The sequence below is a fragment of the Lampetra fluviatilis genome, chromosome 33 (assembly GCF_964198595.1).
Source record: "Lampetra fluviatilis chromosome 33, kcLamFluv1.1, whole genome shotgun sequence".
Taxonomy (NCBI): Eukaryota; Metazoa; Chordata; class Hyperoartia; order Petromyzontiformes; family Petromyzontidae; genus Lampetra; species Lampetra fluviatilis.
In genome coordinates this window covers 4,843,336-4,858,237 of record NC_136307.1, presented here as the reverse complement: position 1 = coordinate 4,858,237, position 14,902 = coordinate 4,843,336, and the positions used below count along the sequence as shown (strand labels likewise).

Sequence of the window (14,902 nt, the reverse complement as noted above, 5' to 3'; positions counted from 1 at the left end):
CGATACAATCGTCAATGCTATTGTAGTGCGCGTGTGGAGTAGAGGACTGTGCCGGGCATAGACTTGCCATGGACGCGTGTCCTGCTCTCTCTACACCGTAGAGTCGTGTTAACAATCGAAGTTTTAACAGTCGTGTGTACATATATATTCTTTCTATTTTAATGTTTTATAATGTGCGAAAAATGCATCGTAGAGTGACGATTCGTACGGAGCGCTGCGCTGTCGTGCATCAGTTGCCAGGGACGCGTTGCACCGCGCATTATAAACAATATATTGCGAACAAACCATGGGTTATAACCACCGTGTATGTACACATGGTTGTGTAGTGATGTTTGACAAGGTGGCAGCCGTCAGGCTACGTAAAGTGATGTGCCGTGCATCAGTTGCCATGGATACGCCGTACACCGCATCGACACAGTCGTAGTCGTAATCAATTAATAATAATCACGCGTGGTGGTAATAATAATCATCATCGTGTATGCACCAATGTAATGCACAACATCGTGCGATGTCGTGGTGTTGTGTACGAGCCGTTGCTATGACTACGTCAACTGTACAGTACACATACAGTACACGGTACAGTACATAGCACGTGTACAACGAAACGTCGTGAGAATTTTATTGTTTTATTTTTATTATTTTATTATTTCCCTTCTACGTGATTTTACCGAAAGAACCAAGAAGATGAACTCACACATCTTTTCATGACCATCGTGACGATTCTATATCGCGATTTAAAGTAAATGATCGCACTTTAGATGATTTGACCGCAGTGCACTAAACGCAATGATCATTTGTAAACGTGTCATCATTTATACAACTGTCACCCAAAACCGAATACTGTACCCAGTATGTACAGACTCAAGAGTGGCGATCATCCAGCAGTGGATTGGCTTGTACAGTACGGTGCGCACGTGTCAAACGTGTTGCAGCTGCCATGCAATAACAATAGCCGACGTTTCAGGCAATGCCCCCACACCCTCCCGCTCTTCGTGTGTTCTATAAAGACGAGCGATCGCGTGCGACCACATCGTGGTGGTGTTGACGAACGTGTGGTGGTGGTGGTGGGTCGTGGTTTAGTTTTTCGAGTCTTTATTTAGTGTCAACAGCGTGTGACGATGACACGGGTCTCAGACACGTGGCCCTTCACAAATAAAACCGGAACGGAAGAGAAATCCGCAAAGTAAAGTGTATAATGCACAATACAACAAGACGCTGTTTATTTGTAATTACATTCAACGTGTACAGTACTCTGCAATATACATTTCCCCTATACGCTTTTACATACACACAGTATGCATAAGTACTGCATTTTATAATCTGTGTATGAACCCAATATTTGCACAAATGGCTTGCCCGTATACACTATCACGAAATATACAGTTGAATTCACATTTAAGCACGAAAACAACAATTATTCGGTACAATATATTGTAATTCGAATAATATAAAAAAAAATATATGTATGTCATAAATCTGTCGTACTGTGTTACACACTGTTTCTGGATGATGTACAGGAGCTCTGTGCTTGGATCACGTTGCTATGGACACAAACCTTGCGTGCACACTCAGCTGTACACACACCTTGACACACCCTCTGCCGTATACACAGCGCCCCTAACGTATACATAAAGCGTGGAATAACATTCACGTTCAAGACAATCTACTGCTGGTCGAAGGCATCTTCACACTGTGGCAGTCCATGGGGGGGAGGGGGTTACATGACCATACTTCCCCACGCTTGGCCAGTGCTGTTTATTGATAGTGGCACGGGAGGTTTGGGGGCAAAGATCAGATGAGATTTCGATTTAAAACTTTCGTGACTGCAGGGATTCATCTTCTTGGTTCTTTCGGTAAAGTCACGTAGAAGGGAAATAAGAAAATAAGAAAAATGAAACATAAAATAAAAAATAAAAAATCTCAAAAATAAATATAAATATTTAATGTTTCATTTTTTTTCTTTTATTATTTCCCTTCTACGTGACTTTACCGAAAGAACCAAGAAGACCAGATCAGATATTACTTCTCGCCACTGGTGTTAGCCGTAGCCAGGACTCGAACAGGGGTTGGCTTGGTTCAGAGCACGAATGTGATGCATTGTGCATATGCATGTTGCACTTCTTTCGCACCGTACGTAGCCAACCGTGATAATCGTATATAGTGTATATATTTAATTGAATGCCTTACACTGCACACACGTTTTTTTTCATAATCGATGTATGTGTGTGGAAATAAAATTGAAGGTACAGATCCCTTTGTCAATTCACGATTGGATTGAAGCCCTCCATCCCACTGTATGGGTCGTTGATGTTTGACCAGTTCAGAAATCACTCGCCACTGATGTTGACCGTCGCCGAGAATCAAACCGAGATGACCGCGTGCGGGGCGGTGGAGTGTGTTGACCACTGTGCCTCCCCCACCCCTGCCTATTTATTCCATACAAATGTTGCGTGTGGAAATGTACTTGAATATACATCTCTTAATATACTTGGTACGTAATGTCACGCATTAGTTGCTATATCACACAGCCGTATATCATATCAGTCGCTACGGACGCACACGTTGCGTCTCGTAAAATGCAGGTAAACGCATTTTTAGAGCCCTGTTATATTACACGGAAGTGGGCTTGGCAATGCACGGAGCGATCCATTTACAGATACACCACTCAAATAACACGTGCAAAAATGACAGCGAAAAACATTATATTTCCAAGGGTCTAACACGTCTGTCCACCAATGCACTTATTAAATCTCCTAGCTCCGCTCTCCTCTGCAAGACAGACAGGGAGCTCATCGCTTTCATGGTATTCAATCGAGGCTTGCATAGACACTGGTGCGGTGTACAGATACAATGGATAACCCTGCCCCTATTCGTAAAACCCTACACGCCGGCAACAGCAGCCGCGGTGCGGCACTACGCCTCCTAACGGATCCTTTTTTGTTCTGTCCCTTTCGCCACCACTGTTTTTAATGGGAACCAGGTCAGGACGTTCTCCCCAAAAAACGAGGAGGAGGAGGACACGTTGACGGAGTACACCAAGCTGGTGGATGGCGTGTTCCTCAACGACATCATGCAGCAAATGTGAGTCTCATCCCCCCCCCCCACCGTGCTGGAGGCGAGAGAGGCGGCGGGCAGCCAATTGTGTTGGCAACGGCCGTTGCCGGGGTCAGAGGTCACCACCAAGGGGGCACTGCATGGACCCCTGTGCTGGCGGGAGGGCGGAGGGGTGGGGGTGGTTGGCGAGATGGCCCCGCTGGCCGTAAAGATGTACTTAACAGCTCTTAATGGCCGCACCAGGGCAACTCGTTTTATTAGTCGTCTCCAGACCCCGTTCGGCCAGGAGGGATGGAGCCGCAGCGTAAAAGTGAATCCTGGCAAAATCATTGTCCAGCCAGAATGTTTCCCGACACAGTAGCTGCTCGTATGTTTATATTCTTCGTGTACACTACCGTACACCATCATCGTAAAACGAGAATAGATTTTTTTCAATTGAATCGTGACCCTGAATCACGACGGAGAGAATCGTTGCACCCCTCGTAACATTGCACAATGAATAGCATGTTACGTATACATATATATGTTGAATTTCTTTCGCATCCTACGTAACCAACCATGCTAATCCGAGGTGTGGGGGGAAGGACAACAAACTAAACACAAAAAGTAGTTCTCAAGAAATGAGTTTTCAAACTAGATTTAAAAGTGCATAGCTCCAATGGCTTCCTAATATCGGAAGGAAGAGCATTCCAGACGGCCGCAGAAGCGCATCTGAAAGCGCGCAATGGTTGGCCAAAAGCCACTGAGGATGACCGGAGTTTGCTTGATGGTTTATTCCCCTCGAGATGAAATGAAGAGCAACATTGGATTGGAGCCTTCCCATGCCGTGCGGTTCACAGGAGTTATTTGAGCATATTCCACCACGCTAATCAGCGCAGGGTTGTTGAAGGCGGGGAGCACAGACGATGCCCTAAACCGCTTTCAGTGTTGTGTTATGAGTTTATAATCACTCATGCAAACACGTACAGTGCAGTCACAAAATAAATGTGTATCTTTATGGGTTTCTGTTTGGTTAAATAGAGCTCATTACCGTCATCATAGTCATCGTCTCATTCAAAGACACATGATTGAGGAACAGGCTGGAAGTCGCTGAGTCAATTGCGCTGTACGGTTTGACGTGGCGCTGTGCTCAGTAGTTTATGCAAAGCTCATTTTGGCTGTTGACCGTCCCTCGGGCAGTCTCATGTGATCCGTCCAGCGCATGCCGGCCATGAATCCCTGCGTATGTAATAGTTGTGTAATTGTTTGCTCCCATCACGATTTGATGATAGTGATTATCACAATTCAGGTTGACGATTCAATCCAGAGATCAATTGTGATTATTTTACGTTGTTGTGGCCGCCGTTGCTGCTATTGCCGTGCATGTAGAATCTCTCGTGGCCGCAGGGGTCACGCGACCCCATTGACCTACAATGCGTACGAATTGCAAACGATTGTTCGTCAGGAGCGTGATTGGATGCAAGTGTCGCGAGTGTAGAGGATCGATTCTAAGCGATGAATCAACTAATCGATGCGTGCCTAGAATGTAACCAACAGAAGACGCTCTGCACCCCACGCCCTGTCACAATTTAGAAGTGCACACGTGTAAAGTTAGCAACAACAAAAAACGCCCATTGAGTTGGTTGGCAAGTGTCAACTTCATGGGTGTCTGTCATTATACTGATTAACCCACTGGCAAAAAAAAATGGAACAACTGAAAGTTGTTCAAAACAGCATGGAGAAACGCACGATTGGAATTATATTTAGAAGCAGAAAGAGGAACTCATGGATCAGCAGACTAGACAACTCATTGTGATGACTCTTTTGGAAAATTGGCTCGCATGGAACACATCGCAACAAGGGGGGGGGGGGATGATGGCTGATGGATGAGACCGGTGAAAGAAGGAACACACCTGAGAAGATGGTCACCGTGGAAATGGATCGACAGGGATCATATGAGGTGCAGGAGGAGAGAAATCGATCGTGACGGCGTTGGGGGGAGGCATTCATCCATCAGTGGGTAGACCACGATTTGACGGCGATCGTGAATTATTGTTTCCTTTAAAGAAATACCTTGCATTTGCAAAACACGGGTTTACCATGTTACGTAAATGAAGGCAGTTTTGTTGTTGCAGTGAGATACACAATGCCCTGTCGTAACAGCAGTGAGTGGCTGTGGCTACAGCCGCCGAAAAGGTGCGGCTGCTGCCGCCGACAGCTCGCGGTGATGCCGCTTTTACAGCCAAGCGAGCACATAAAGAGACAAGTGTATATGCCCGTTTTGCCCTCGGTTTCAACTATATTCACGACTTGATGGAGGGATTTATCCGGCAGTGGGTAAAACACGGGTCAACCATCAAACGTAAATGAAGGCGGTGTCGTTACAGTTAGATACACAATGCCCTGCCGTAACAAAACATTTATTGAGCTGCTTCGCTCCTCACCACTGACTCCTGGCCGGTGGAGGAAGTGGCAGCAGTGAGTTGCTCTGCCCACAGCCACCGAAAAGGTGCGGCTGCTGCCGCCGACACCTGGCGGTGATGCCGCTTTTACAGGCAAGGTAGCACGTGAAGAGAAGAGTAAACGCCCGTTTTGCCCTCGGTTTTCAGCTATTTTCACGGCCTTCCTTTCTTGAGAGATGTCACCGGTTTACAGGGACAGAAGGAGGAGGGAGAGAGTGAGGGGGAGAGGTGGAAGGAAGGGAGGATGCGGTGGAAAGAGATGTCAGGATCAGTGGATGCCGACCAGAGTAGAGGCACCCAATGTGAATACTGTACGTGGAGAGAGAACATGTGAGCAGCCGACCCCAGGCAATAATGACACGTTTTGGCTTAGAATAAGAATTTACTGTGTGTAACGCCTCGTGCATTGTTGCACCTCATTCCTGTTTTTTTGTGTGTTTAGTTTGTTGTCGTTCCCCTGCACCCTCCGATTAGCAAGGTTAGCTACGTACGGCAGGAATTAAGTTCAACATACGTACCTCGTGTTTTATACCTTTTCACTTTTGTAGGGGGCTCTCACCTGGTTTTAATCAGGTGAACTAATTGTGTTTGTGCAGAATATGGACGGACTGCCACGTACAGTACAGATAGGTGTTTGCTGTGATGCTCTGAATTGTCACAAATTTGTGGGTGGGGGGGGGGTCGTGATTAGATTTGCAAATAGATTTTTTTTGCCCTTGTAGTTGCATGTATAATCTACTGTGGTATGGAGCCTACAGAATTTACCGTGATACGAACGTCCAGGATTTACAAGTGGTGCGAGTCAAAAAATGCATCTTATCAAATGTAGTGTTATGACTATATACAATCTCTAGTCATGTGTCTCCAGTGTTATGCGTCGATTGAATCTGTGTTCTAAATATATAATAACGATGACTTAAAACCTTTTGTCATTCAAATGCTTAGACGAAAGCCTCCCCATGTTGTGTTTGACTATGGGAGTTGTGTGACCATATTTCACTGCACCGATCGGTGTGGGTTAGTGCCCGTACGGTTCAGATATCGCTCCTAACCGACGTGGTGAGTTGTGGCTGGGAATCGAACTCAAGTTGCCGTGTGCTCAGAGCGCTCACCACTGCATCACCTCCGTCCACTATTACTGATATAAATATTCAGAACGTATTGAGGTATAAAAACTGTGAAGACACAGTACGGGTATATAATTGTTATTTATACATGCGGTGATTCATTGCACGTGTCGTAAATAGTGAGGATAAAATGTGACGGCTAAATCGTGGGGTAGTTACATCCATAAGTACTGCACATAACCGGGTATGCGAGTCAGCATTATCCCCGCGAATGCTGGCCGACCAAAAAACTGAGCAAAATTGCCTTTATTTTCACATCCCATCCTGGAAGCCGCAAGCCGTGTTACTTATCGTAAGTCGTAAACGTGCACCGCTTTGTGTTTTATAGGCACAGCGTTTGTGTGAAGAGTGATGCATGGCCGTCCGTACACGTTTTGAACGTCGTATCAAGACGTGATGCATTAGAAAGGCTCGATAACTCTGCCGGGGTACCGTTTGCAAACCCGCGGGGTGGTGGTGGTGGGGGTTTTTTTATCAGCTGACAGGCAGCACAGGAAAAGCTGACGGATGATAATGGGAGTGAGGTGGGGGCAGGGAGGGGGCGGCCTGCCAGGTGAACGCACTTGGCACGCGGCCGAGGCCGGTCCGCAGTGGCGGAGGTGGGGCGAGAGCCGTTTTTGTGGCAGCAAGCGCTGGCTGTGACATCATCCGGCTTGTGCAGTGCGCACATCCACAAACGGGGTCGCAGGTGTATGGCAGCTAATAGCGCAATGGTGGTGACTCATGCTAGCCACAGCCGTGGTATAGAGCGGTGGGTAAATAATTTATAAATGTGTGTGTGTAGATACAGCTGTTTAGTCAATCCCCTGCTGGTGGTCCACGGGCCCGAGCAGATGCAGTATTTCACTCCTGTCGGTACCGCTTGGGGTGGGTTTTGACAGCCCGCCACGCTCTCCTATCTTGTCTTCTGTCATGTACGGTACGTAGCAAGTACCAGGAAAAACGCCCTCCCCCCCCCCGCGTAACAACCATTGGGTTGTCGCCGTGGCGCACGCCGCAAAGCATGCCGAGTTTGGCGGGCGGGCAGGTGGCGGGGGGAAGAGGTGGTGGAGAGGTTCTGCAAAAATAATTATCAGAGAAAAATCGGGATGTAATCTTCTGCAGCTTTACGTGCATGCCGGCAAGGGGCGGGGGCGGTGGGGGTCTTGTATAAATCGTTTCCGCCGCCCCCCTTATAACATTTTCCGCCGCCGTCTGCAAAAGCGCGGAGTCGGTGCCGTCGGTTTGTTTTCGTTTGGCGAGCGCCCGGGATGTAAGCCAATCCTCGGGCCATACGCGATCAGCAGATGGCTCGGGGAGCTGGGCTCAGTGGGCCTGGTGGTGCCCTTTGTCTTGTGTTTTTGGGCCACGGCAGGGCCGGAGATATCACGTTGCTCGCGGCCTCGTGCACTCTCGCCCGCACGATCGCCCGTTTTACCCGTGACCCGCCGCACGACGATGCCGTGTCGTTAGTCTCGGAGGGTCATTACTGATGAGTTTAACATCGATCGTGTGGTCCATCATAACAACAACTATAATAATAACAATGGAAATTAATTTACAGCCACCGGATGAAGCCATCCCCATGCTGTGTTGGTCGTGAGGGTTGTTTCAACACTGTTTACCCATATTTCACTGCACCGGTCAGAACGAGCCGGTGAAAAATTTAGCGCCATGGACCGGTTCGGATATCACTCACCACTGACGTTCTATAGCTGTGGCCGGGAATCAAACTCAGGTCGTCATGTTCCGAACGCGAGCTCGCTCACGACTGCATCACCGCTTGCCCGGTTCACCTTTGAGAATGCGTTACATAAAAAACATTAGATGTTGTACCGGAGGAGAAAGAAGGTGAAGCCTAATGTGCCCTCTTCTAAAATCACGAAAAGTTGATGAAGCTCATTATCTGGGGATCAACATTTTAATCTGCTCTTGCTTAGGAGAGGTTTGGGGGGGTGGGTGGGCTTGGAGTAAAAGTGCCCTGTGTACACCTTCATAAAATGTCCGTAATGTTTAACAATTCCTTCGGTTGTAAGACGATCAGACCCACTGTAGCAATCTGCATTGAAAACGGCGTGAAAGGAAAAACGGGCGTTAATTAAATTATTCAAGGATGTGAAGTCATCGCCTTACACTCTACGGGACCGAGGTTCTGGAGGCGTCTACAATTTCAGTAGTGGCACTGTTGTATGTTTTTTTAACTGGATAGCACTTAGATCAATGCATGTTTGGTGACTTTGTCACAACAATTATAATACTGCCTCTGTTTAACCAGGAAGGCCTCACTGAGCCTCAAGATACTTACTCAGGAGGGTCCCGCTTTTGGGATGCGTGGCCGATTGCAATTAGAGTATTTTTTATTATACGAAAGGAGAAAATGCTAACTCTGCACGAAGAAGGCATACATTTACCACGTAGGTTTCTGCCGTTGTGCGCTCTGGCTCTCTCACCGCGTGTTGTTTGGAACGACACGTTTCGCTCCGCGTCCTGAGAACTCCTTCGGTAACTGAAATGTGTGGAGCGAAACCGCGGGACACTGTTGCCAAACAACGTGCGGCACAGCCCAAATACACATCGGAGAGTTGTGCAGCAGCTTAAACCTACTTGCTATACTTTCTCCAACGGGCATTCCATTGCTGTGCAAGCCTGCCCCTAGGCCACTGGAATAGACATGCCACTTAGCCATTACTTAATCATATTGGCACAAGGGAGTGGAAACAAATAAGAAAATGTGCAGCGTACACCTACGGGCTATCTGCCCATGGATTGCGATGATGATGACTTATCCATTAACAGGCCAGTTTCCTCCAGTGACTCGGTTGTTACTGGCGGACGTCCCCATCTACTTCTGTTGCACATTAGAGAGAGTTTGAAAACGAAGAACGGTCGTTGGCCCACTGGAATTTTTTTGGTGAAAATGATAAATTACAGCCGTGGCGGCTGCCGAGAATTTGGATGTCGTAACGTTCCAAAGTGTGTGCGCAACTGCCAGTGAATGCATTTTTATCGCCCCTTCTTGTCGGACTTTTCTCCAGGTTCTCCTTCCGATATTAGAAAGTCACTGGACCTATGCACTTTTAAATCTATATTGAAAACTCATTTCTTTGGAACTGCATTTTGTGTTTCGTTTGTTGTCCTTCCCCCCCCCGCACCTCCGATTAGCACCTCCGATTAGCACGGTTGGTTACGTATGGTGCGAAAGAAATGCAACGTATATACGTACACGTCACATGTTATTCATTGTACAATGTTACTAGGGGTGCAACGATTCGCCCCGTCGCGATTCGGGGTCACGATCAAATTTTTCTAAATCTATTCTCGTTTTACGATGATGGTGTACGGTAGAGCCCCTAGTGTACACGCAGAATATAAACATACGAGTCGCTACTGTGTCGGGAAAAATTCTGGCAGGACAATGGTTTTGCCAAGATTCACTTTTACGCTGCGATTTAGCAGTTGGCTACGTACGGTGCGAAATAAGTTCAACATACTTGCATACATACAACACACGTGCAAAACACTCATTAATGGAATAGCCCAAACACGTGGCCATGCAGGACCCTGCTGGAAAAGTCTGGAAATTCGGCGAGGTTTTTGAGCACAAGTAAATGGCATATAGATGTATGTGTATCGACTTAGTGGCTATGAGATTTCAGTACAGCAAGTGGCTTTGTTATAAACCCATCTGTGTGGACTCATGAGTATCATCACCTCACTTGTGTGGATCTTTTTTGGGTTTCTTCAGTTTCCTTGCGCATACAAAACAGAAACCGCTCCTCCCAAAGGAATGAATTGGCCAGATATTTAAATACAGGACCATCTTGAAAGGGCGCCTTGAGACTCGGAGAGCCTTGTCTTGGGAAATACATACCATTGCCATAATATTATTATTATTACTACATCTCAGGATTGCAAGAGATGGCAACAGCTTCGGAGAGGCCTTCGTCCAGAAGTGGATTTACCATGATTTACGGCATACACACCAACGGTGTGCATTTTCAGTCGGGGATTACACAATGTCCTGTACGTGTGGATAATCGTTTGTGCGTTCGCTGTGTTTACTGCAGTGTGGCTGAGCCCCATTGTCTCGAAATTCTTTGGTGTCAAGAGCGGCACGTTTTAAAGTTTTATGAATTCTCAACTTTGGGCACATCCCCTTTCTGGCCGCGTCGTCGCTGAGCGCTAGGAATGCAAATCACATCGGCACGAAACACCCCGTGGCTCAAACCTGGAGCGATTTGCCTTTGGTATTTTGATAGAAGGTTTTTCTCTGGCTTGCTTGATTTTTTTTTGCTTGTTGGCAGAAGTCCTCCGAGAGAGGTCGTTATATCCATGGAAATGTGGAATTTCAAACGCGCGGCCGTTGGGGGGGGGGGGGGTCCTCTGCCAACATGTTCAAGTCGTTTTTTGTTTCTTTTGCGAGACAGAGAGCGGGAAACGTTGGTTAAAGTTTATTAATGGCCACCCGTCTTTTGTTACGGATGCGTCACCAGCAATAATGTAAATCGGTTAACGACGCGATGAAGAAGAGCGTTTGTTTGCACTGATTTACCGCATGCTGCCATTTAAAATCGCGGTGGTGGTGACGGTGGTGGTGACTGCTTTCACAGAGCGAGAGCCATAGATTTTACGTGTGCCCGCCGTTCAGCGAAGGTCCGGTTGCTTTTAACGTCACTGTGAGCCTCTCTCTTGTCCAGGCGCTCAGCTCCCGGCCCGACCCCGGCAGGGCTCCCGTCATGCTTGGGCAGTGACATCACTGCGTGGTGCATAGGTAGTCACGGGGTGGGGGGGGGAACGCGATGCGCGTGGCGAAGTATAATGAGTTTAACAGCCTCGTGACCGCCGGAGAGAACGACCGAATGGCAAGCAACTGCGCTCTCGCTGTCTTTGGCCAAGCGTGCGTGCCAACATGTCCGCGCTTGCTCTTGACACCGCAAACCAACGCTGCGAACGTTTTGCGAGTGTGAGGCTTAGCTGTAATTGACACAAATATGGCATTTGTCCCACTCGTGTGGAGTCTGACTTCCTGGTCCTCTGTCTACACTCAGTTCTGCACACGGCGATCATGTATGTATGTATGTTGAACTTCTTTTGCACTGTACATAGCCAACCGTGCTCATCGGAGGTACGGCGGAAGGACAATAAACTAAACACCAAAAGCAGTTCTTTAGAAATGAGGTTTGAATCATCTCCATGTCCTCTACATCCTGGCTCACCGGAAGGAACCATCCATGTATGTCTAGGCCTGCCTCTTGGTCTCCACTCATGTACTTCCATGTTCATCAACTTTCTTGATTCGATGTGGCTTTCCTCTTATTACCACATGTCCTAGCCATCTGAATGGAGAGGGGGATGGTTGTCATCTGGTAGGCAGCCAGCGATAAAACTACCATTATACTATGATTACTGATTCAATCATGTATAGTGTGATACAGTGCGATCTGGATTGATATGGCATCGCATCTAAAAGCAAACACATCTCAATGCGTTGTGTAGAATTGAAGGGGGCATGCATGTCGTGGGGAAAGGAGGAATGTTTATTTGATAGAGAGACAGTCATAGGCAGAGGTTAATCGGAAAGTGTTGTGTCTTGACTTCAGAATCGGAGTATTTCTTTATAGTGGAGGAATCCGAAGAGCTATGAAGCCCCTTTTCACAGATGTCACAAGGAGTCCACGGCATGGACGGGTCCGTGGGAGTGAATCGCGGGGGAAAAGGAGTGACCTCCCACTAAGCAAAGGCATCTGCTGGAGCAGAGAGCACGTAAAAATATGCCACAAGCAGAAATTATGAAGTGGGCTAATGTTTGTAGTAATGGCCCTTCTACAGAGCAGAGTTAAAGCTGGGCGACCTCAGGAAAAAAATCTTTACTACTCTTTGTTACCCCTATAGATGTGTGATATTTCCCTGTGTTTTTGTTCTATAACATGCACTGCAGCAGAAAATCCTGCCCACACATTTTCTGGCAGAGTTATTTTATTATTTGTGTGTGGAATATGAAACCTAAAAATAGAAAGCGGGCACTTTTTGCAAATGCACCCTTGCAAATCGGCACCGCTGGAGCGTGCTGCACTCTGGCAGCCACGGATCTGGAAGATAATCGCAGCCCCCCATCTCTGATTAGCAGGGTTGGCTACGTATGGCGCGAAAGAAATTCAACGTACATGCATACAACAAGTCTTTGCCTGGGGCTCCGCGAACTTCAAAAACCACAGAGAGAAACAAAATCCGTAGACGGTCCGGCCATCCTCTTTTGAATATCTGGGGGGACCCAATAATGATACCAACAACAATAAAACAAAATTCCGTGGCATGCGATGATTTACCTGTCAGCCGGGGAACTGTGTTATGAAGGTCTCCATGGGTAATTGAGCTCAACATCATGGCTGGCGTTTCATTTTCAGCACCCGATGGGATCGGAAGCTTTTGTTCGCCATGGCGACGGCGTGGCATGCGCAAATTGCCATTCTCAAGCGTTGGCTGATGGCGTAATTGCAGTGGGCGACATGACTGGAGAGCAGCTGGGCCACATTGTCAAGCCGCGTTTTGTACGCCCACCGAGCGGAACGAAGGAGCAGGGCAGTGTGTTTTAATTAAAGAAGTGCGGGGCTCTGAGACCGCTGGAGCGCAATTCACGTGAGGTAAATATTATTAATAATAATGGTGGTGGTAATGACAGCAGCAATGTTGTCATTGCTGTGCAGCCAGGGCCATCCATAGGTGGGTGCGGGGCCAGGAACAAATAACACCGTGTGGGTCCCCCGACGCCTTCCACATAAACCGGAAGTATTACATCTGACACCGTGACATCAAAGCATGGGGCCCCCCAAAGCGCGGGGCCCGGGGAAGTCACCCCGATTCGCCGCACCCTGGGGACAGCTCTGCGTGCAGCGTTGTCGCGCGGCTGTGCTGTCGTGAGACATGGTGGACACCTTTGTGAAGTGGCAATGGAACAAAAACTGGCTGGTGGAGAAATGTGGACTCTATGTAATTGCTCGCTATCTCCACTGCTGGTGGAAGGGTCTCCGCTAGAGGGAGCTATCTGGAGCCACTCTCGAGAGGGTAGTTTGACCCTCACTTCCACGCTGAATAACTGCTGTGGTGTCCTTGTGTATATTGTTAGGTGGACAGAGGTGGAGGAGGGGGGGTGGTAAGGATGGGGGTGGTGAGCAGGGAGATGACAACACTTTTTGGGACACCGTAATGAGACGAGAGGGCTCGGCTAAGCAGGGCATCACCAGTGAGATTGAGGGCAAGAGAACAGCGGAGAGGGAGACGGAAGAAGGGAGCGTCTAGATAAAGTTTTGAAGCGGTTCGGTTCACAAGGCCGCACCGTGCGCGCTCGCATTACAGGAAATAAGGGATGGGAAGAGATGGAGACGAGACACTTGTCGGCCCCCCGGTTCGGGGACCACGCGTGGCGGAGGAGAGATGTGGCAAATGAGAGCGGCAAGCGCACGGTCGGGTCGACGTGCCGACGATTGGGAGGTTTGGCGCCGACGTTGGGCGGCGGCGCCGCGAGTTCGTTCGGGTGTTGCCCTCCTGAAGGTGCCGTCCTCCAGAGAGGACGTTAGATTGTAGAAGGCGACGCGTGACACAACGACCGCTCAACCAGGCGGTGTCCCGGGGCCTGTCTTGTCAGACGCCGAGTTTGAAGCCCCCGTTAATGAGAAACCGAACATGGCACTCACATTGAGGGGTGCCCTGTCGGTGTTATTTGCGGTGGCGTCGTATGAAAAAGTGTTGATTGAATAAAAAAACGCCACTCACGCGGGGTGGGTGGGGGAAGTATGGTCAAACAAATCCCCCCCTAAAGCCTTAATCCAGCAGCAGTTTGACAGAGGGGCTGTAAGTTATTGTAACGGAAAGATACAGAATTTATTGTTTAAACCCACATGCAATGTAACTGGTATTGGTCAAACATCCCTACGCTAATAGGGTAACCTAATTGGGATTGCACTCAGCTACTTCGCCCGCAACTGGTAGAACTTGGTAGGACCCTTCTGACAGAGAGCCTTGAGACCCAGTGATGCATTCCCGGGTAAACGAGCGTCGTAGTAATAACAACAGTCGGGCGACGTTTTGGATAATGGCCCTTTGTGAGAGCAGGGAGAGAAGGGACAGAGAGATTGCCTGACTTTACAGTTGATGATCGTACTTTATACCGTGGGACCCTCTCTCTCTCTCCTGGCAGCGATGCCACCGTGCCGTTTGCCGCGTTATTGTTTGGGGTTTCGCCTTGTCTTAACGGAGGCACGCTTCCCTTACGCTCGTTGGCGAGTCTACCGCACCGGCTCGTGA

General features: G+C 48.2%; 1 protein-coding gene across 4 annotated transcripts in view; it reads left to right on the top strand.

Moving 5' to 3' along the window:
* The window catches only part of LOC144943952 (girdin-like), a 74,217-nt gene that overhangs the window by 692 nt on the left and 58,623 nt on the right, over window positions 1–14,902 (top strand). For all 4 annotated transcript variants that reach the window (XM_078871857.1, XM_078871859.1, XM_078871856.1 and 1 more), the window contains exon 2: window positions 2,981–3,081. In XM_078871857.1, coding sequence (XP_078727983.1) covers window positions 2,981–3,081 — 101 coding nt within the window. The remainder of the gene's footprint in view (window positions 1–2,980; window positions 3,082–14,902) is intronic.